Below are 24,088 nucleotides of genomic sequence, written 5' to 3'. Positions count from 1 at the left end.
GTCATGTTTTCCTTGGCAATCTGCAAATCACACCAGATCATAGGTCCCTCTGAGCACTTGCATGCTGATGCCTTTCCCTTTCCATTTGTCCTTGCACCTTCACAGCTGGAGGAGATAGTAATGGCAGGGCAGGGAGCAGGGAGAGACCAAAGGGCTTTTTTTGGCAGGCAGTGTCATTCTGGCCCTGCACATCTCCCTGTGGGGCTGCAGGAGGTGTCTGGCAGCGTTCCAGGCACGAGCTGGTAGAGCTGCTCCCTGGTGTAAATGTGGTGTAGGTGTGCTTCAGCTACTGGCCCCAGAGCAGAGTTGCAAATACACTTAGGAGTTCCCTGTTCCCCTACAGCTCATGTGAAGTGTTTGAGTGTGTGGCAGATAACAGGAAAAGGTGCCAGCATATGCCTAACCTGACCTGTGCTTCTCATTGGGGTTCTGGCTGCAAAACCTACCACCTTTAGATTTCCTTGCTGAGGTATAAAATTTCTCATGGTTAAATCTTTATTTGGAGTACAGATGCCTCTCTGCAAAAGAGGGAGTCCTTATAAGTCTGCACAAACTAGTAAGTAATTCTGAGACAACTGAATTTGTTGGTTTCTTTAAAGAAACATAATTATTTTAAAATGACAAACTGTTCCTTTTGTTGATAAATGTTTTATATCTTTGCTGCTATGCCTGAATAGTTTGTGTAAATAATTTATTAGTTTGCAAACAGACGTAGCACATTCAGGCAAACACTGCCCAGCGGGGCAGGAATGCTAAAAAGGGGAAACAGGATTATGAGCAGTGCTGAGCTCCAAGAGCAGGAGTGGGTGTCAGTAGGGACAGAGAAACACCATCTGTATCTCATAGGCTCAGCCCAAACATAGCTCAGATGCCTGACACTGTGGTGAGGCACTGGAGGTACAGATGCGGGCAGTCAGGCAGTCACCATCAGCAGGTATGTCCATGGGATGATTAGGAGCAAAGCAGCAGTGGTTCTCAGAGCTATGAAATGGTCTAGTTTAGATAGTGTTTGACATTTAACATCTTCAGAATGATTTTCTTGCTTTGCATGTTGTGGTTGGTTATTCTTCTGACTTTGTTCTCAAAATTAGCCTTGTTTTTTGAAAAAGTAATTTTGCAAAAATCGTATGTGAGGTTCTATTATGTGTCAGGGCAGGGTCAGGCAGGAGAACAAGGCTAAGCACATGCATCAGTGGTTTCCAGATGAAAGTCCTTTGTAAATAGTGTAGAAGTGTGTGCATGGATGCAAACATGCTTCAGGGGTTTTTTAGGCAATTTTGCCTAAAATTCCTGTATGTCGTGATGGGGACTTACAGAACTATAGGAGAGTTTGGGTTGGATCTTAAAATATCATCTAGTCCAATCCCTTGCTGTGGACAGGCCATCTTTTAATATATCAGGTTGCTCAAAACCCCAACCAATCTGACCTTGAACGCTTCCAGTGATGGGGCATCCTGAACTTCCCTGGGCAATCTATACCAGTGTCTCAGCAGCCTCAAAGTGAAAAATTTCTTCCTTGTATCCAATCTAAACTTAGCTTCTTTCAGTTTGCAATGATTATCCATTCTACCTTTGAGAGAGGATGGAACTCTTTCCAGACTTACTGAATGTAGTAGACACCCTGCTCTGGTTCAGTATCAACTGAGGACCACTGAAGTTGCCTCAACAACACTGTGGAACGTAAGAAACACCAAATAAAAGCCATCTGCAGGTTTAAACTGATGCTTAATGGCATGCAGCTCACTGTGGCTGAGGAGGAGAATGGCTCCAAAGGGCACTTGGTGATGCAGAAATTAAGAGAACCAGTGCACTAGTTGTAGATGCCTTTTTTTCTGAGAAAAACAAATAGGAGAAAACTTGGATTTTACTGTAGTCAGCAGAAGTGAGCAAGCACAGAGGAGCAGATCTGCAGAGTGGCAGATTCCATTTTACCTGGCCTCTCAGTGAAGCTCAGTCCTGGTTCTCAAAACCACACATGGCATGTCCTCAGTTTAGCTTTATCTTAGCAAAACTGTTGAATGGGTATAGGAGTTATCACCAAAAAACATTTATCAGTGGATTTTTCCTGCTATATTCTTTTTCCTCTCTCTTAGAAAATAAAAATTATTTTAATACTGACCATTGGCTGCAGTAAGGAAAAAAAATTCAGGTTCCTGTCCTTCCAGAGTTCACAGTCCTGCTCTGCTTTATTGCAGAAGTTAGTCCTCATTAAATCCAGAAGATCAGCCAGTGGAAACTACCCTGGACTGTTAACAGTGCTGGGATTTTACCCTAAAATTCAGAGCTGCAAAACCAAAATACACAGAATTAGAGTTGTTTCCCCCTCCCCACTTTATGTCCTAATCCTATTTTTGAGGTAACTTTGTCTGTTTATAGAAAGGAGAAAGAAAATACTTGGAGGTCCTGAGCTGAAGGCAAGTAGAAGAATTAATAATCAGCCGAAATAACAAAGTACCTAGATGTGTTGTGGTGTACTGCTCCTAGGGACTAAGCTGCAGCTGACATTTACAGCATGAGTAAAAAAATCACTTATCTATTTCATTCAAAGATGTTCCTTGGATTTGCTGAACTAATTTCTCCTCCAAGCATGGTCACATTTTAGGTCAGCGTGCCTAGACAACATGGGGCTCTGCCAGCAGTTCCTGTCTAAAGTCCCTCTTTGTTTTTTTGGAAACAAATCCAGTCATTCATAGAAATGAACTCCTGCATAATTAGAGCCAACATTGCACATCATCTTTGTTTTCCATTTTTAGATGTTGTGTCTGGAGGACTATAACTTTTAAAGATGCCAACAAGCCACTTAGGAGCTTGATAGCCGTAATGGGAAAATCTGTGGAGCTGAATAGAAAATTATAAACTTCATAAGGACTATTCTAAATCGTTTGGTAAAGAGCTCAGCTAGACTTTCAAAGCAAGAATACAAACTATAACCCCTTCTAATTTTATCTTCAGGGGGTTGTACTTTCTCCACTGTCCTGCTGAAGCCCCACTCCTACAGGTAGCTGAATGGAGAGATGGTATTCTTTGCAATGGAGTCCTCTGGTCTCTGCTGGCTCCAGTTATTAGACTGTTGCATAAATGAATGCAGAACACTGATTTTATCCAGGTTTTACCCTCTGGGGCCTGTAATCAACCTTTCCTTTTTAGGTTATTTAAAACATTCAGTAACCACAGATACTGAAGTGTGAAAGGCTGGAAAACGAATCCTCTTCAGCATTTTTTAACCTGAAGTTTTTAATAAAGAGCTATTTAAAAATAATTAAGAAATACTTGGAGGCCTTTTATTTTTTTGACAGGTAGGTAGCAGTCATCAGCTTCAGAGCCAACAGGTGTGTTGACAGGTGAACCATCTCACAATAAGTCTTTTATATCTCTGAATGCTGAGGCTTTCAGGTATGTCCTGTAATCTCAAAATTAGAGTGGGTAGCAGATGAACTAAAATTTGTTTCTTTGTTCAGAAAATGCAGTATAGATTTTTCTTTGTTTGGATGTTTAATCCAAACTGATGCTTTAATAACTGAAATTCCAGTAGTGGTTTGGTTTTTTGGTTTACTGGCTTTTTGGTTTTTTAAGTTAGACAATAAATCAATAAGAAAATTGTCCTTGCAGTGGGAAATTACCCCAAAGATGTTCACTGATGGTCTGTCACAGCATGTGAGTTCAGTTAATGGGAGTAGATGGAGCTGTTTAGAACAAGTGTTTGACACTACTTCACTGCTGGGAAAGGGCTAAAGTCCAAACAAAGTCACTCTGTGAAGGATAGAATAGAATATCCCCAGTTTTAAAAATAAGTATCATAGAATTATGGAATTATTTGTGTTGGGAGATATATTTTAAGATCATCTAGTCCAGCCTCTCTGCCATAGGCAGGGACACCTTGCACTAGACAAAGTTGCTCATAATCCCATCCAGCCTGGCCTTGGATACTTCCAGGCATGAGACATCCACAGGATCTGTGGACGATCTGTTGTAGTGCCTCATCACCCTCACACAGGAAAAATTCTTCCTTATGTCTGATGCAGATCCAATCACTTTTAATTTAAAAGCATTACTCTTGTCACTAGAGGATGTGGTAAAAAGTCTTCTTTCCATCTTTTTTATAAGCCCCCTTTATATATTTAATAGCCACAGTAAGAACTCACTGGAGCCTTTTCCAGGCTGAACAGCCCAAACTCTGAGCCTTTCCTCACAGGAGAGGTGCTCCAGCCCTCTGATTGTCTCCATGGCCTCCTGGACCCATTCTGACAAATCAATGTCCTTGTGTTGGGGACCCCAGAACTGGACACAGTTTTCCAGGTGGGGTCTCACCAGAGTGGGAGAGCCATCCCCATAACCTGCTGGCCACACTTCTTTTGATGCAGCCCAGTATATAAGTTCCCTGTTTAAACATCAAAGCAGCCTATCAAGAGTTAGATACTACTTTCAACTTACTCCTATATTTTTCTATGCAGAGTACTGAGGAGCAAGGCTGGGTAGATGAAGCCCAAGTTCAGGTTGCATGGTGGTTTCATTGGTGAAGTGGAGGTGCTGCTTTGCTCTCCTGCAAGCAGGCTGGGGTTCTTTATATTAAAATATTCTAAAAGGAGTTTGTGATCTCCAGAAAACGGCAAGGTAGAGGTACCATAATGATGCAAAGTGCTGGTGTAATTTATTCTTAGAAGAATCCTGTTAGAAAGCAGCTGTCTGAGCCACTGGATCATCTTAATAGCTTGGTCTTATATTTACCTTTTAAGGTTCCAGCACCTCGGTGGTCAGTAAGTGCCAGCTGGGCACTTTTCAGACAAAGAGCACTCATACATGCTTTTGTCACTTCAGAGGGCACGGCAGGGGAAGTGGGGCCAGGTCACATCTCACCATGTGGCTCTGTGTGTGCGTGTTCCTGGGTGTGCATCAGCACATGCAGCATCAGTATCTCTGCTTTCCCACCACCTGGAGGGTATTTACAGTATGTGGGGCTGCATTTGCATTCTTCACAAGATACAGATGAGCCCTGCATTTGCTTGTCCATGGATTTTTCTTGTTCAGGCATGATGTGAGTTTTCTTGCTGCCAGCAGAGCGAGGTGCAGCTGTGAAACAGGCGCTCTTAGAGGATTTCAAAGCCTAGGAGCCAGTGTTTGGTTTTAGAAAAAGCTCTACATGGTGCCATTAGCAGGTTCCTGATAACTGGGGCATGACACTGCCTAGAGAAGCACCTTGCAAGGTTTGCCTCTGACATGCTGCTTACAAACCCACTCTGGTACACTTGCTAAATAAGCAGTTATCTTTAAATATCAAATGATGTAGGTGAGATCACATTTGCTGTGTAAGACTACTTGCTCTGGGTGGTCTAGCCACTACACTGGGAGCCAGTTGCATAGCATTTTGCAATCCAAGTGTTGTGCATGCCTTACATGCATCATATAGATTTACAGGACATTATGTGTAAATATTTAGGCAGAAATCTCAAGAGTATTTTTATTTGTTAGAATGCACATTGACTTTAATGACTTGTGTATCTAAGTGTTTTTCCACATCATATTGAGGGGAACTGAATCCAACAGTGATGTCACTGAAGACTTTAAAGATACTTTCAGTTTTAATAGTTACTATCCATCTTAACTGTAAAATAAAGTTTCTTTAACAGTGCAATAAAGTGAAAAGTCTACTTTCCTGTTTTTTCTTTGTTAATCCAACCTTCTGAACTAAAGGGAGATGCTGGCATGGAGTGGAGAAATCAGTTGTGCTTTGCTATTAGTTGCTGCATGCTTATAGAGTTTCATTTCCTTTGCAAGGCCTAGTAGAATTATGCAGAATTTTCAGATTGGCTCGTGCTCATACCCCTATTCAGCCATTACCAGCGTTCTGAAGTTGCTGTTCACACTTGTAGTTAGACAGGAGCATCCCTTGGAGTCCAGCAGCCAGGGCAGTGTGGTAGCTGTGGCTGCAGTAATGAGCTAGACTGAAAGAAATACTCCAATGGCTGCCTTTCAGCACTTGGCAAAAAAATCCTTTTTATGTTAGTTTCAAGGTCGTCAGATGTCATTATAGCCAAGTATTAAAAATTTCAAAGAAAGGAGGCAGTGTGTTTGATTTATAGAATAATTATCTGGCTTTCGCTCTAACTTGGCTTTGGCAATGGTTTTGCAAGCACTCGAAAATTAAATCCATTTTTTATGGCACTACAAGGTATTATCTCACAGCAAATGATAATTAAACACCTGTGAAATCAATTAGCCTTTTAAACAGGAAAAAAAAAGTTTTCCAATTATGTTTTTGCACCTCGAAAGTTTCTAATTCCAGAGCCGGCGCCTGCAGAGCAGGGGGTGAGCTGCAGTGGCCGGGCAGGCGGCGCTCGCGGCGCCCAAAGCATTGGCAGCAATGACCGGGAGCCAGCAGCTCCAGGCAGGAGCTGTGAGCCCTCCCAGCTCACTCCTGGGCAGCAGTCTATCTGACACACCACCGAGCTGCTGGCTCTTCTACTGACTCACTTGGTGTTTTCAATGCCAAGTTCTACTTGACAGCTGATTTAAAAGCCAACATACCTTAGTGGAAACCGAGCAACGCGACGCTCCGTGTGACTGAGCGGGGTTTCTTCTCTCCCGCCACAGCTCAGAGATGTCTGTGTTGAGCATTCACACGTGGAAAAATGGCCACTTGTTAATAGCTGAAAATTAATATACTGGAAAACGAGGAAACACTTCTCCATTTACCCGTGTTACAGGTGTTTACTGTCTGTTGTAGTATTTCTTTTGATACAGAAGCTTCTGGAAGATGCAGTGTGCATTCAAGGGCTTGCAGATTCAGAGAGGGAGCCCTGGACATAGTTGGTTAAGTGCCATCACAATTTTTTGGCTCAGGAAGTAAAAAAGCAGCTCTAGTCACATCTGACATCTATAGTGGAATGTGCTGATAGTTCCTGCCAAGGATGAGCTCCAGCATCTCTCAAGAGATGGATTATGTGTGGCACTGTTAAAATATGTACTGCTGGGTTAAACCCATTGCATTTGATTTGAGTTAAACCTGTTGTATTTGGCTTGGGTTCTGCTCCTGTATTTCCATCTGAATTTTAATAGCCATAACATGCAGCCGGATTTCAGTGAATGCTGCATCACCAGAGAAAGAAGTAAGGTCAGGATGCTGTGGTTAGCATTCCCAAGGTCCCTCTAGCTGCTGGAGAAGCCACCAGTCATTTGTGTCACAGGTTTTGAATCTAAGAAACGAGAATGGTGATTGTATCCTGTAAAAAAATGTATCTACATGATAGGTGCCATATAGCTAAAGTGTTATGATAATCACTGCATCTAGATATATCTGCTGGTCTAAACAGTCTTTTTAGATTTTAGACCTCTCTTCTGTCTTCAATCAGTGGGGATGAAGACGTGGCTTTAAAGAAAAAAAATTGTTTATACTAAAATTGGTAGTGAAAATATTTCCCAGGCTAGTTTATAATCTCTACAGTGTAGTGACATGGGGAAATGCTTAAGCTGTAGGAAGGAATGTATGGCATGGCTGATTAGTCACTGCAGAGCTTCTGCAGCCTGCCAGGCTTCCTTGGGATAATGGAGAACCAGGAATCCAAACAACCTTCTAATCCATGTGCTGATTGACATGGTCGGCACATCAGAAGAAAAAAAAAGAAAAAAGGGGGGATGGGGGTAAGTGTGTGTTGGATCAAAGAGTTAAAATGGTAGGAGCATTTGGCCAGGCAGTGTTTCTCCTTTGGATAATTGCTCTCACGACATTGCAGTGTTTACACCTGTGTGATCGATGGGGCCAAACATATTTCCTCAACTATGGGTGGTGGCAGGGAGGGAATAATTAAATTAAGTTGTGAGTAAATTAGAATTGATTGCAAATAGAGCTATTCTTTTATGCTGCCTAAAATGGTAGTAGCTGTGAACAAGGTACACTTAATCATTACGAAAAGAAGCCTGAAAGTTAATAAGACATGCCTCTAATACTTACAGAGGGATGCCAACTTTGGATTAAATCTGTAGCTATTTTAGTTTTGAAGACCCAACTGTCATTTTTAAGGCATATGCATTTTGGATTTAACATGTTTGAATGCTGCAGCTGAGACCCAGGCCAAGCCGACCCTAAAATTGGCAGTAAAATGTTACCTCTGTGCAAGCGTGCAGAATGAAGGAATCAGGAATGTATGAGCAATAAGCATGTGCCCCCACTCCCTGCCAGTCTTCTAATGTGGAAACCTGGAGGTTTCTGGAAATAAATACCTTCTGAGCAAAGCAGTGGACTCCTCTAAAAGCTTTTCTAAATGCTAAATGCTAGGGAAGATAAACTGCCAGAAGGAAAGGAAAGTGCCAGAAGTAGTGCAACACCGAAGCGGCACAACTAAGGAAGAAGTGTCCATCCAGCCCTGCTCAGTGCTCTGCAGTGCTGCTCTTTGCTCTGATTTTCTGGAGCTTGAAAAACCTTCACAGCCTCAGCTTTATTTTTTATTTAAAAATAAAGAGGGTCTGTAGGCAGGTAAAGGAGAGCTGTGCTCACAGGCTGAGTTTCTGAGTTTGCAGAAACCACAGCAATGCAAGCTGGAAGACCATAACAAATGTCCCTGCCATAGAAGTTACCAGCTAATGGTAATAAGTAGTTCTGGAAACAGATCTAACCCCCATTGCTGGGGAGAAGAATAAGAGGAAACGCTGGAAGAACCTCTTCTTAACACTTTTCTAAACACTTGACTATTTTCCCTCTAGCTTAAGATGCCTTCTCCAGTTGTGAGTGGAGGTTGTCATACTTGATTGTCTTGCTGAGATTTTGCTGAGATTAGTCAGTGGATATAGTGGGCAAATAAAGCCATTGTTGATGCAGTAGTGGTGTTTGCATTAAATTGGTACTTAATGTACAACACCCGTACTCTAGCTGAGAGGGTGTTCCTGGAACTCTGTGCCAGCTCTGATTTCTCTCCTGGACAAGTGAAGGAGAAATTTCATGTCCAGCAAATACTTCAGTCATATGCTTACCTTTAATCATGGAGATTATTTCACTCACTTCACTGAAAGTATTTTAAGTCTGAGTTAAAGGAAGTGCAGAGATGCTTTCAAGTGTAATGCTGTATGCTTTCTACTTTGTGGGAAAAATGTACATAAACATTTTGCAGTCCCTGACAAAATGCTGGCAAAAATTAAACCCGCTGCTGTGTGCATGGTTCTGTCTGGGCTGAATGTGAAGGAGTCTGAAAGTGAAAGTTGCCCTGAGATTTCTGTCCTTACCATGGCCTGTGGGCTGGAGTTTCATTTACCAAGTGACATTTGTGTGACCAGAGTCTCCTCCAAATGCTGTCTGGCAGTCCAGAAAAAAAAGTGTAATGGTCTCTGTTGCAAGCTTGACTCTGAAATACTGCTTGGTACATGTATATTATTTCCTCTGTAAGCAGTGCTTCCAGTTGCAAAGCTATGCTTGAAGCCTGACAGAAATGTTTGTGTATTTGAGGCTGGTTACATGTGTTGCACAAAACTGTTCCCAAATTTGTATTTAAATATACTGGGCCAGCTTCTGTCTTCCAGCTAAGGCAGAGTGCTCCCATTGCTTGGTGTGCTATCCATGAACTCAAAGGAGTGAAAAATATCACCTCATGTTTGCAGATTTCAAATAGATGCTCCATGCCAGAGTTTAAACCTCTGAGGGGTTTAAAGTGGACACTGTGCTCAAAGATCCCATTGAGTCACCTTAAAGCATTTTGCTTGAAATTGCAGGGAAATTTATTCAGTAGAATTTAAGGTGTGGTTCACTCACTTCAGCTGCTCTTGTTGGATATTACCTTACTCTGGATCTCTTCTTTCTGTATTTTTGAGTCCTCCCTGAAGCGAGTAGATATTTTGTGCCCATACATCAAGGTTAGGATGGGGCTTTTCATGTACATATGATGTAGATAAATTGCTTGATGACCATGTGCTGTGCTATTACAGACCTCCATAATAAATCACACGTTAAGTTTTAAAATGCTCAAAAATGGGAGCAAGATGCTAACTGGTTCTGCAGTGGAAAGTGGTGAGCAAATTCTTTTCCTTTTTTTCCTCTTTGTAAATCTATCCTAATACCAGCAAGTTAGATGGTGCACAGTGTAGAATGTCACTGGGATATGGAAGACTCACTTGCAGTGGCCTTGCTCTCTGCTTTTCTTTGTGTTCTGGTTTTGCCATCAATGTTTTGTGGATAATGTTGCATTCCAGGGTATTAACAGGATTTTACATTTTTAGCTAGTTAATGATGGGGAACTTCTGACTGGTGTATTCTAGCCCTACGGGGTATTCTATTTTTGGTATTTATTAACATTTGCTGTCCTACAATGCACAGTAAGAGCAATGAGCCTCAGACCTCTCAATATGTGGGAAAAAAAAGAATGCTTAAAAATGGCAACTTTGAAATTTTTTTTTTTTTTTTTTTTTTTTTTTTTGTACTCCAGTCCTAATATTTTCCCCTGTATTCTGGGTCAGTGCTGACTGGTGAGCTGGGACATGGCTGCCAATCTTTATACCACACAGAGAAAAATTAATAGCTGCCACTCAGATGGAATATGTATATATGTATTTTAACCAAAGTTGAGATAGAATTCAAAAGAAAAAAGGGACTTTGAAGTCTATTTTGTAGTTTTAATTAATGCAATGAGGGGTTTTATTTTACTCTCAGTGGATATAATCTTAATCCATTCACAGTGACCTTTTCTTGTGCAAATTAGCTATACACGCTTGTTTAAGCAAATGGGCCTTTGCAAGATGTCTCTTCCTAAAGACAGAGCTTATAATTGAAAATTGGCTTACTCCCATCTGTCTGGCCTGTGTGAGAATACAAACATAGATCCTGATTTCATTGTATATAAAATGTAATCATGTATATATGTATGTATATATACATAGACACACATAGAAAAAAAATTGCTCTGCCTGCAGGACATGGTAAAATTGGACTATTGGTGTAAAAAAAATTTCAGTGCTACAGATTGCTGTCAAAATAACATCTATGTGCAGAGTCCAGGACACTCTGGAGAATGGAGGGTGTTTAGTCTGAATCCTTTTCACTCAGATGAGATCAATGCCATTTACAGTTCCATGGGCTTGTCAGAAATACAGTTTGCTAATAACAGGCAGGAAACTGTTGGGATTTGATGTGTGGCTTTGGTGAATGATTTTGTGGTGATTGATGTAATTGGAAAAAAGCAAAACCAGAAGTGTCTATCTGCACTTTCATTCAGATGAGCGTGGATCATTGGAGCTATGCAATTAATTGCCAAAATCTGGTTATTTATTCTTCTCTCCATACTTAACAATAACCACCAAGTGAGTCATTGGAACCCCCCCTTCTCTTTTTTAGTGCCTGCTTGATAAGGAAATATTTCTTTGGCATAGTTTGAATATTTTTTTGCTTTGTACAAACCTCTTGTGAACACACTTATGCATGGTTTTGACTAAATCTGAATAGAAATCAGGATCACAGAAGTACTGCAACAGTGCTTTGGGTATCAAAATATTTAATGTGAGTTTGTTCTTGGAAGTCATGCACTGTTTATACAGAACTGGCTTATTATTGCAAAGACAAAATTACTTCCTTCCTTATCAGTCTCATTACCACTCTCCCCAGCTCTGTCCCACAGTGATTGCTCCTGAGGACGAACAAAAAGGAGCCAGAGAGGAAGGCTGACACACATGCATGGGGGGAGTTAGTTAACCTGGTGCTGAATAGTCTTGGTTGGGGATGATTTTCTCCAGATGTGTCTCAACAGCTGTTTGCATTTTCACGCCCGGTTACTCTAGGACTCACCACTAATTGAATTTTCTCTTTTCTCCCCTGTTCTTGTTAGGTATGATTACCGTGAAATGCTGCACAATGCCACTTTCTGTCTGGTTCCCCGTGGCCGCAGGCTTGGCTCTTTCAGGTTTTTGGAAGCCTTGCAGGTAAGAGCTGCAGTTTAAAGCAGTGACTGAATTCAGTGTGCAATGGCAGGGAGGCGGGAGGAGGGGAATGTGTTTCATTTCCCCAGTGGACAGTAATCCACTTTGCGAAAGATTTTATTCATACTTCTGGAGCAATTGGCAGCTCCTTCCCAGGAGGGGCTGAGCACTGAACTCATCTGAAGGTTGGATTGCTTTATCTCCAGGAAAAGGGTTTCCCTGGATGTGGTGAGGCTGAGAGATTGGACAGGTTAAGAACAGTATTTTGTCAAGCTGTGAGACTTCCCCTGGGACACACTGGCCTTTACACATAAGCCCTGGGGCAGTAAAAATAGCTTTTTGTTTTCACTTAGCCAAAACAGACCTGCTTATGTATTGCCAGTTTTGAGATGGGGCTTGCTGAACATACAGAAGGTGGCCTGGAGGTAATAAAGCTCCAGATGGAAGCTTCACATGAAGGTGGATATAAGCTGATCTCTGTCTGGGACAACACGTGAATATCCTTCACCTTTTAAAAATATTTTGGTTAGTGGTTCCCTTTTTACTATGGGCTTGCAGCAGAAGGCAATGCAGAAGGGCTTTGGAGTCCCTGTGGCCAGGCAGCACAGTGGTCAAACCTGACACCTGTCTACTCCACATTCAGCCAGTCTGGTGTTTTGGTTTTTTTTTTTTTTTTTTTTTTTTTTTGCAAATGTCAGCCTAATCCAAGGATCCTGGATCTTCAGGCAGACATAGAGAGCATTTTGTGAGGTGCTGCAAACTCCCCTGTAGGTCTGGCATCTGGATTCCATGGGGGCTGGAGTGGAGAGGAGCTGCTTGGTTTCAGTGAAGTGGCAAATGAACACACCTACAGGGTCCTGCCTTGAGGAGTTGTTTTGTGCCATTTGGGAAGTGTCCCAGCATTGACAGTAAAGTTGTTAATGAATGGTATCCCATCCCTTTTCATCATCAGCCATAAAATGTCCTAGCTACTGTTGGAGAGCATTGTTCTCTGCAGGATTCAGGTAGCTAAGTCTGAGTATATTATGCCATTTTAGAAGCCCAGGGTACCCAGAAATCCTTCTGGCTTTCTGCTGCTTCTCCAGAGGGAGGCCAGTAGCCATGTGCCATATCTGCCCACCCTATCCAAAAACCCACCTCGGGTTTTTTGGATACCCTACATGCTCTGGACACATAGGTGTAACCAATGAACCCTGCACCTGCAATCAAATTTGAGATCCAATTTTTGGGCTGTCACTTGCCTCTTTCTCCTACTAAAGAGAAGATTAATAGCCTGAAAAGTGCTGTTCCCTCTCCAGTCTCTTCAGAGGAAGAAGTAGGACTGGCTTATATGAGATGACAAGTCACTTAAGATCTTCCTGAAGAGCAGTCCTCAGCTCTTCTCTCATCTGAGCCCCAAGTCATACAGCTTCTGTTAGATACATCATCTCAGGAGGAGAAAGCAGGGATTGTACCTCATTACACAGAACTTGGGGGCTCCAGGTCAATGATAAAATGTAGGCAGTTAAGGATTTCACCATCAGGCTAGCAGAGTATTTACCAATAACGGCGTATTCCCGGTTTCTACACAAATCCAGTTAATGTTGAAAGTTATAACCTACATTAGTGGAATGCTTTAAACATAAAAACACATTACTAGCTGTTTTCTGGTTGGCTTTTTCCTTGCACTGATGTAATTCCTGACAGAAGATCACAGTTGTTTACACATAATAGTCGTTGCTGTAATGTAGACTTGACCAGTCTCAGATGCTGTGCATGATACATCTTACCAAGGAACGTGCAGCAGTCTGAAAGATTCCCCTTTATACTGTCTTTTAGGCCTGAACCCTAGTCTAGACCAAACTCAGCATATAAACTTGATTTGACCCAAAAGAAACCAAAGCACAGGTTTGATAAAAATTCTCTGGTACTAGGTTATTTCATCACATCAGAAGGTTTTTGGTTTGGATCTTATGTTGTGATTGAGCTGACCAGAACATAGATCATGACCAGATCATTTGCTTATGGAAATACTGACCTACTTGCTAAGTATTCATAAACTATCTGTGCTGAAGAATTTGTAAAACTCATAAAAGTTTAATTAGTTTAGACAGATCATACTGGTAAGAAATAGATACTAAATGTGCATGCTTTTTGTTTGTTTTAAGACATACAAGAATTTTTATTTTTGTAGGCAGGTGATGTCAGATGAGTTGTATTTGTGCAGTCGTCTCTGTTTGGAGCATTGATACCAAACAGGATAGAGAATTGACTCCTTCATGGGAAAGGTGGTCAGGAGTTAAATATGGTCTGTGTTTTCTGTGGGTTGTCAGCAACATGCTATAAAAATTAAGGAAGTTGCTTCCTGCTAAGTGGCTCACAAAGCATTGAGGAGGGCTATCATTTTGTGTTAAATTCTCCAGTGTTCCATCTGCTGCACTGAGCAGCTCTGCCCCTGTCTGGCAGCGTAAGCACCTGATTGCAAATCCCACTGTTGGTGCAAACCCCACCTTTCAGTGCATATCAATAAACCCCAAATGGAAACCTTCCAACCCTTGGCCTTGCCCTCCTGTGGGGTTTGTGGTGTCCTTGGCCACGCTGCCTGTGCTGGGGGCAGGGTGAGCGGGTGCCCTGGGGCGCAGCTGCTGATGGCCGTGCTCTGTGCCCGCAGGCTGCCTGCGTCCCGGTCATGCTCAGCAACGGGTGGGAGCTGCCCTTCTCCGAGGTGATTGACTGGAACCAAGCTGCCATCATCGGCGATGAGAGATTGTTATTACAGGTAAGAACCAGACCCTGGCTTCAGCACAGCAGGGGATTACTGCTGCCACCCTCTAAGTGGACAGGGAAGATGAATCCAAGAGGTCAGGGCTGTAAAAGATTTTTTTATCATGAAGGGATTGTCTGTGTCAGTCTGGCTGTGAACTCATTTCATATGACATCATTCATTATTTGACCTGAAGGTCATTGCAGCCATCAGGCCACATTCTTAAGTGCAGGAGACTTTTATTTTTGCAAAGAGCATGAAATCTTTTCTGGTGTGGGGCACTTGGATGCCAATCTGAGGTAGACCTGCAGGTACTTTGATGAAAGGGAAAACATTTGAGGGTGGATTCTGCTCCAGTCCTTAAAAATAGTTTATCCTCAGGGATATCCTCAGGAAAGCAAGTATTTTCTCAGGCAGGAGTTATCATCTAACAATTCACTGGGAAGCAGAATCTGTCCCTTTTCTAATGTGTGGAGCATGTAGCATTGCTTTCTGAAGCAGTGTTCATGTCACTTACTGTTAATCTTGAGGTCATAGAACAAAAGTGGCCTGAGAAGTTACAAATTCCCTGCTACTTGCAGCATCTACTTTGGTTTTCAGTACAGTATGGTTGTTTTGGTTTTTTCAGCTATGTTAGTGGGTTTTACAGTCCAAATTTATCCTGTAAATTCTGCAGAGAAGTTCATGTTAGAAGTTCTTGAAAAATTATTTTTTCCAAAATTGCCATTGCCCAGCATAAGGCTGAGATCCACAAGGTCTGGAATAAAGACAAAGTAGCCACTAAGAGCAATTTTCTTTTTTGATCCTTGAATTTAGTGTTGTCCACAGAGAGAAGCCCTCAAAGGTACAGATGTGGTGGCACCCCAAAACAAATTATCTTTGCAATGTCATCACATGGCTGTTAACTTGTCTGAAGAAGTAAATATTTGTGAAGAGCTGGCTTAGCAAACCTTGCAATGTGCTGCCTATTGTACTTAATGTCATACAAGCTGCAAATATAAAAGGGTCATTTGATTTTTTGCTTCTGTGGACAGCACATTTTTTTCTGAGCAAAATTATGTCTCTCTTTAAATAATTATAATTTGCTGATCTTCATGTTTTCCGGTAACGTGCCATTCGTTCACTTCACACAGCTGCTTCCATATTGAGCAGCTACTGCACTGTTATTAACAGTGTTTTTAAAGAGCTGGCAGAGGGCCTGAATGTCTGCTCTGGGAAATGTTTTTGTTATGTTACAGTTTTTCATTTCCTGTTTGAGAGCAACTCGGATGTTTTTATTTGCATATTCTCCTCATCATAGCACTGGGAGAGCTAACTCCAGCCTTTCTGCATTTATTTGTGCAGGGTGGTTTTTCCCTCCCCCTACTCATTGCTGAAATGACCTTTTATTAAAGTTCTAATAATTCCAATGTAATCATCCAGATTAGTATTAATACATCATATTCCTTATCTGTCTTTCTGGACAAGTAGATTAATAGGCAAATGCATTTAAAATGGGAGCCCTGATTTTTCTTTCCAGCTGTTGTAACAGAGCCCCCATCAAGGCTCTTTTTAACCTTGACACTGTGTTTGCTGGGTCTCACAAGCATGGTATGATGTGTAAGATCATAACTTTGTGCAGTAACCTTCATAGTCAGAGCAGCATTCCCTTTCAAAAGGTGTAGTGGGGATTGAGTATTGGTTTTATGGGCTGCTTACACACATATGCATACACACCACACAAGCTTGCACGTATTGCAATTAAACATTTATTAAGAAAATGCTGTAATGCCACTACAAAGTGACTTAAATCTTGTCTTTGCTACTGATAATGTTTCTGGGTGTGATTAATACACATCTGTGCAGCCAGTGCAGGTAGTGTTTATTATGCTTCTACTTCTTGGAACACATCATGAATAGTGATGTGATCTCTTAGAATGATATGTGCCAATACATGTTTTCAGGTTCTGTCTTTCTTACTGCTTTTGCAGGGAGTATTTTACCTAAAAGCCTGTATTTTCTTAAAGGGCCTGTAGGGAAGAGAAACAAAATAGCATCTTGGACAATCTGACCATTTTCTTCTGCTCCACCTTGCTGCAGTGCTAACTCTCCCATAAACCCAAAGTCTGTATTATGTTAGCAGTATCTCTAAGATGGTGATCTGAGAGTTAAAGGGCTGAGAGAGCAAAGATTGGCTCATCTGGCACAGCACCCAGTGGAACCATGGGCAAAGTATCCAGACCTGGTTGCAAATGCTGCAAGTAAAGAATTTTCTAGTTCTCATGAAATTTTTTTTACATGTAACTTCTTAAAGTCACAAATTTTCTTCAGGAAAGATGTTTCATGGGAAATCATTTGATTTGGGAACACGTGAAAGCAAATAAAGATCGCTGCCTCTTCTCAGAATATTTTAATATTTAATATTTATTTAGGAATAAGTAGTGTGTTTTGGTCAGGAAGGAGTTGAATGTGGTAGGATGCAGACAAACTTCAGAATAAGCTGGAATGCACAAGAACCAAATACACAGCCAAATACAATTTGTTTTTAAAACTAATAACTCAGGTAAAAGATTTATGTGAAACCAGTGTCTGAGAAAAAGATATCTTAATTTAGTGGTTGGACCAGATGACCTTAGAGGTCTTTTCCAACTTAAACAATTCTGTGATTCCAGTTAGAAATCACAGAAATGTAGGTGCAACACAACTATTCATTTCTAGAAAAAGATGAGCACAAAGCAGTAACATATCCTAAATGCCTTTCTAGTGCTGTGACTAGCCCTCACCACTAAAGCAAATTTCAGTTAAATCCCTTTGATAATGTAATTTTGCATTGTCCAAGTTATTCTGGAGGCCTTGTTCAATGTGGCAAATTAAAAAATGGCATGTACACACCCTAGTTTGAAGAAGGACATGGGGATGGTGAAAGATGTAGCCATGAAGCCCTTCCCTTCTGATCTAGCAAACAGTTATATTATTAAATGGAAAAGTTCTGCAGCAGGATAATTTAGGGTTTATTTGCAAGGTACCTTATACAACAATTAAAGTGTAAAATTAATGGAAAGAGGGCAAAAATGAGTGTTTTTCTCTTGTTAATAACAGATGTTGTGGAAGATGTTATTATTTCCACCTAAGACAATTAGTAAAATGCTATTTGATCCACAGGCTCCCCAAAAGTGAAGTCTTAAGTTAAGATGTTGCTGTTTTCCTTAGGGCACTTAGTGTTGCCATGCTGTGGTAAATGCAATTCCAGATCCCTTTAATATACTTGGAATTTGGACATTATTGTTGAACTCTCAACCCCTGCAGGTACTAGGTTGTTAAAATATTAGTCCATGAAGAGTTTTGTGGGATGAAAAGCATGAGGGCTGCATGGAGGAGCTCCTTACTATGCCTCACCACAAGGCTGTAGGGAGGTAGCTTTGTTACCATAAAACAATCAAAAACTGGAAGAAAGCAGATTTTAAAAAATTAATATATTCAATATCAGAGGTTATAAAGAGTTGTGTCTCATTTGTTTTACATCAAGCCTTTAACTGTTGACACACATCTCTGTTGGACAGGAGTGCTGAAGCTGTACAGGCTGTTAATGGAGGAGAGGGCTTGTCAGCAGCATATTAATTTGATGAGATTGTGTTGTTTCTAAGGCTTCTGACTGTATTACATCTTGTATTACAGATTCCTTCTACAATCAGGTCTATCCATCAGGATAAAATCCTAGCACTTAGACAGCAGACACAGTTCTTGTGGGAGGCTTATTTTTCTTCAGTTGAGAAGATTGTATTGACTACACTAGAGGTGAGTAAAAATTGTCTGGGACCTTGCCAAGCAGCAAGATTTCCATACCTGTCCAACTGCCCCTGTCCTCAGCTGGCATCAGACCTTGGTTTTCATGACATGCAATTGGTCACTGGCAGAAAAGTTCAGCATCTTGATGAGTTTTCTCCCCTAAGGAAATACTTCCTTCATTATCAGAATCCACATTAGAAAACTGACACGGTGAAAAATGGGAATTACCCAACACATGGAAAAGGTGTCATGTGTGATCTTGACTTTGCAAGGCCTTATGGCTTATGAATCACTAGCCTTGTCATTGGTAGCAAATGTATTTCTTAAGGAACCCTTCTGGAAGTCTTTTTGGAAAAAATGCTACTATAGAGCTCCTCCTTGACCATTCTTGAACATTTTGATGCCTTGTGATGGGGCTATTGATCTGGCTCAAGGGAAAGAGAGGGCTTGTAAATGCTATGTCTTACCTTCACACACTGGAGAAGGGACAGGCCTGATCGTTCTTATAAATTATTAATAGATAATCATAATTAGACTGCTATTAAAAGGGGAGACAGATGATTTTAAATGTGGAGAGAATCCTTTCTGAATTCAGAGACAGAGGAAAGATGAAAGGCTCTTCAGAAGTAGGGCCCAGGCTGCAATTTCAAAACCAGGTTTCTTTTCTGTTTTGCAATTTTTTCCCATAAATTTTTGACACATTTGTACCACTGAAGGGGGCTCACTCTGTAGGTGCAAATGCATTTGTCTTATGCTAATGCTTCTGCAATTGCACCTGTCTTTGTGCACAGTTGTAATGCACAGTTGTTAAGGCTCCACATTTCCTGCTGTGCCTGCTTCCCTCTGAAAACTGCAAATGAGTGCCCATGGCTGATCAGCCTCCAGCTGCTGCAAGATAGTCCCTTAGGTTTTTCCATGCCTGTGAAGAAAACCAGCCAGGGAACATTTGCAGAGCCCCTGGCATAGCTATCCTCACAATGCTCCCACTGCCCTCAGAAGAGTGTGTCTTCATCTGTGCTGCCTGTTGAGAACTGTTCTTCATCCTCAAACTCCTCATAAGCACTGGTGAGCTAGTGATAATTACTACAGCCCACACCAGGATCAGACTCACAAAGGTGTAAGACCTTGTGCCATTGATCACAATTTAATTAACCCTTACAGAAGTGTTCCCAGGGACCATCAGGTGCCTTCCCTGCATGTGCCCTGTTATTGTTAGGGGTTGCTAAAAGGATGGAGGCACAGGGCTCTCCCCACTGCCCCTCTCCTGCCTGTGCTGGGGCTGGACTCCAGGACACACAACCTAACTAGGACACAGAACCTGCAGCTCCCACAGCCTTGGTGTCCATCACATCAAGCTCCAGTGCTCACACATGTGCCTTTAGTGCTGCTTTGGGACACTTTGCCCCTATGGTTTCAGGAGCCCAAGGGACAGCAAAACTTCTGAACATGAAGCAGATGTGTAACCAGCAAGCTAGAGTTTCTGCTCAGAGCAGAAAAAACAAAGTGAAGACAAAAGTCTTCCCAGAAGACTTAGTTTAATGAAACCAATTAGCATTGGTTTTAGGTTTTTTCATTTGTTTGGGAGACTGATTCTGAGTTGAGATTTTTATTTTTTGTAATTTTTGATAATTGAGGACTCTCAATCTTTTGAGACAGCTAAGACTAATTCTTTTCTTCATTTCAATTTGCCTAAGTGAAGTCTCAAGTTAACTTTCCTTAGGAAAAGATTAAAACAATTGAGAGTGACTTTTGTTGTCTGAAACAGTATATATACGTATATATATATATATATATATATATATATACACTTGCAAGCAGTATATCCTCTTCTTAAAATCTAATGCCTGGAAGTAAATTCCTAGCAGGTTCCCGTTTTTTTTTATATTATTTTTATTTTGGTGGGTGTGATCCATCTTCTGTTGTAATACTGTTGTGTCAAAGTGCTCTGATGATTCTAGATATCATCAGTATAATCACATACCCACTAACTGCAGTGCCTGTGTATGTCCCTGTCTGAGGATATCAGCACAGATAAAGTCTTCACCAAATCAGATGTCTGAAAGGACATCACAGCCCTTTATTCAGTACACCTCTGGAAACCTTAAATCACCAAGGAACCTGTAAGTTCCTTGATAATCTCACAGCATTTGGTGTCTGTTGTGGTTTAACCCCAGCCAGTAGCCAAACCCCAGGCAGCTGTTCATTCACTCTCCCACCAGCAGGGCCAGGGAGAAAACTGGAAGGGTAAAAGCCAGAAAACTCCTGGGTTGAGATGAAGACAGTTTAGTAGGGAAAGCAAAAGCTGCATACAAAAGTAAAGCAAAACAAGGAATTAAGTCACTGCTTCCAACTGGTAGGCAGGTGTTCAGCCATCTCCAGGACAGCAGGGCCCCATCACATGTAATGGTGGCTTGAGAAAACAAACACCATCACTCCAAATGTCTTCCTCTTCCTCTTTCTTCCCCCCACTTTATATCCTGAGCATGACATCATATGGTCTGGAATTTCCCTTAGGCCACTTTGGGTCACCTGTCCTGGCTGTGTCTCCTCCCAGGCAGCCCCAGTTTCCTCCCCACTGTGGCCATATGAAAAGCAGAAAAGGCCTTGGCCCTGTGCAAACCCTGCTCAGCAATAACAAAAACATCTCTAGAGTGTCAGCCTTGTGTTTAGCACAAATCCAAACCACAGCCCCTTAGCAGCCTGTGAAGAGAATGAACTCTACCCCAGCCAGTGGCCTATGCCAAGCAGCTCATAGTCCAAAATGAGATGTTTGAATCATTTGACCACCAACCCCCTGTGGCAGGCACAAAGGAGCTGCCCAGTGCCTTGGGCAAGGAGTGGGTTAGGCAGTGATGCTCAGTGTCTGTGCAGGCTGGTGGCAGCATGGCAGTGCAGCAGTGGGCTGCTACAGGCACCATCAGATGCATGTTCCAGCATATCTGCACATCTTCAGCTTCATCTGGTCTTGAAGCAAACCCAAAACATCCCTACACAGCGTGTCCACACTCCACTCAGGAAGAGGAGGGGAGAGGGACAGCACAAAGTACAGAGTACAGACAAGAAATGCTGGATGCTTGGCTAGGGCCTGTTGAAAAGCAGCAATGATTAAGGCAATATGTGAACTTTTTGAAGTGTGAAGATGAGGGAGACAACAATACTGGACTATTAATGCATTCCAAAAGGAAAAAGGATACCTTGCCCAAGATCCTAAACCCTTTCTTCTCTTATTAAACTTCCTGTCATGCCTTATCATTGGAGAGACCAGGTACATGCTATCTCTGCAATATGTGCAACATTGTACACTCTGCATTTTAATTCCTTGGTGTCCTCCATGTTAATTTTTTTTACACTTTTTAGTTTTCTTTCTGCCAAGTTTTCCCCCTCTATCCTGACAGACAGCTAGGTTTCTTATGTAGTCCCAGGAGAGTGATAAGTGAGTGATCCATTTTTTGCCTGTGGTGTGCAGCTCCCCAGCTGCCCAGAAGATGCAGAAGCCTGCTGGTGAGGTTTGTGGAGCTGCAGTGGCACTGGGACACTCAGGTACCTCCAACACCAGCCTTGTGTTTTCCTTGCAGCCTTGTTGGCTGCCAGTGCCCCTGAAAACACCACCTGTGTGACCTCCTGGCCATGTAAATGTACTTCTGCTTATCTGATTGTGCCCCAGTTCTGAGAAAGCAAGAGGGAGGAGCTGTAGTATTTATGTTTTGTGGTAAACACTCAAAAATAAATACTTTCCAGGTTCTCTCTTGTTTAGTGGCATAACTTACAGTTGGGTAAGCAGCAGTCATCATCTGTTTTTTTTCCAGTCCCCATTGCCATGTGAGAGATCTGACAACTGATACACCTAACTTTTCAACTAGAAATATTCAGAAACATTCTTGTCAGTGATGGCATTACAGTCCTAAGTCTGTTATTCCAAAAAAAAGTTAAATTAACTTACCCATGTGAGTGAATTATGGCATATTAGCTATGGTAATTGGCTGTAGGCAAAATTCAGAAAAGCATGCATTGAACATCTGCCCCAGTTTAGCTGTACGTGTATTGCCACCAGCAGTGGATTGTCTAACACAATGTAACTGGTGTTTTAATCTTTTCTTGTCATGGCAATCAAAAATTCCAGGAAAACCCCTGCTTGGGGCAATACTTATTCATGTATTGACCAAATGTCCCTGAATTTAGCATCTTAAAGAGATTTTAGCTTGTTTAGACTGCAGCAGCTGCTTTTGTTCTTCTTGTGGTGGGTCTTTTTGCTTGTTTTTTGGTTTTCTTACACTCCAGTCCAGCTTCAGGGACATGAAGTTTCATCCAGATATGTCTATGTTAAGGCCAGGGGCATTGGGATAAAACAACCAACATGTTCTTGGCACTCAAGCCCTGCCAGTTACATGAAATCCTCCTTGGAAGATAACAAAAGATGAGCTGCAGAGGAAGGCAAGGCATTCCTTCCTAGCCAGCCTGGGGGAGAATTCATCCTTCACCACTCACTGGCCCTTTGCAACATTCCATCTCCAGACCTCTAACTTCTAATACTCCAGGGGAAGGAAATCTGTAAGAACAAGTGGCTCAAGAGTGTATTGCTCTTACAAAGAAATTCCCACCACTGAATCTTGTCATACCTTTGCAGGATGTTTAAAGAATTTCCCATCAGTGTAAGAACCACTCTTGTTCTTGCAGTCAGGTATCCAATGTGAAGCAACTGTATTTTCATAAATACATACCAGTTGGATGGCCTGGTATCTTTTTTTCCTTTTTTGCTTGTGGTATTCTAGATGCTAAAGTAAATGACCTAGCAACCCATTCTGACCTTAAAAATCTAGGAATCTCTGTTTTTGGCCAGTCAGACAGTAGTTTTGAAAAGATCATCTGTTTATCCAACAAGGAACTGTTACAGAACTGAGACATGGAATCAGTGATGTATCTGAATTCTAATATGCCTTTATAATTAAGAAAAAATTAATAATTAGTGCAGCCTGATTTGCTGAAAGTCTTCTTAGTTTTGAATACTCTCATTATCTCCTAATATTACCTAGCTTTTTAATGCCATCTTCAAATAATTATCTTCTGTGAGTTCTGGATAGTAAACCTGACAATGAACTAATCAGGCTTACAACTGCAAAGATACTCAATTAGACAAAATATTTGACTTGAAATATAAAATACAATAAATTGTATGGTCACCATGTCTAGGGAGACTAATGAGGTGCTCTAAAACCTATGGCACAAAGCCTGAACTGCTGAAGTGGTGTCAGAATGTGCAGATTCTGAATCCTTTTAGGAGAGATCAAGGAGGAGTATCTACTAATTTGTGTGCCTCAGCTTTTTGCAGAATGGGTGATGATTCCAGTCAGCTGGAGTCCCTGAAGCTTCTACCAGTGACTATGACAGTATATTTCAAAATCATTACTTCTCTTGTTTTCCAGATTATTCAGGACAGAATATTTAAGCACATATCACGTAACAGCTTAATATGGAATAAACATCCTGGAGGGTTATTTGTACTGCCACAGTATTCCTCATATCTGGGAGATTTTCCTTACTACTATGCTAATCTGGGTGAGTGAATCCTTGCTATAATGTAGTAGCATCTGGAATTTCTAGTGGAATTTTGAAGTTCTGTCTTTGAGTAGCATGTGCTAAGTGACTTACCATTCATTTCTAGTTAATGATGCTTTTCATTTGTCCTGTCTCAATCTT

General features: G+C 41.5%; 1 protein-coding gene across 1 annotated transcript in view; it reads left to right on the top strand.

Moving 5' to 3' along the window:
- The window catches only part of EXT1 (exostosin glycosyltransferase 1), a 175,893-nt gene that overhangs the window by 138,942 nt on the left and 12,863 nt on the right, over positions 1-24,088 (top strand). The window contains exons 2-5 of the mRNA XM_079301805.1: positions 11,796-11,889; positions 14,537-14,644; positions 18,284-18,403; positions 23,815-23,947. Coding sequence (XP_079157931.1) covers positions 11,796-11,889; positions 14,537-14,644; positions 18,284-18,403; positions 23,815-23,947 — 455 coding nt within the window. The remainder of the gene's footprint in view (positions 1-11,795; positions 11,890-14,536; positions 14,645-18,283; positions 18,404-23,814; positions 23,948-24,088) is intronic.

Source organism: Erithacus rubecula, assembly GCF_903797595.1.
Source record: "Erithacus rubecula genome assembly, chromosome: 3".
NCBI lineage: Eukaryota > Metazoa > Chordata > Aves > Passeriformes > Muscicapidae > Erithacus > Erithacus rubecula.
Note: the sequence above shows the minus strand (reverse complement) of the source record. Positions and strands in the feature narration are given on the sequence as shown.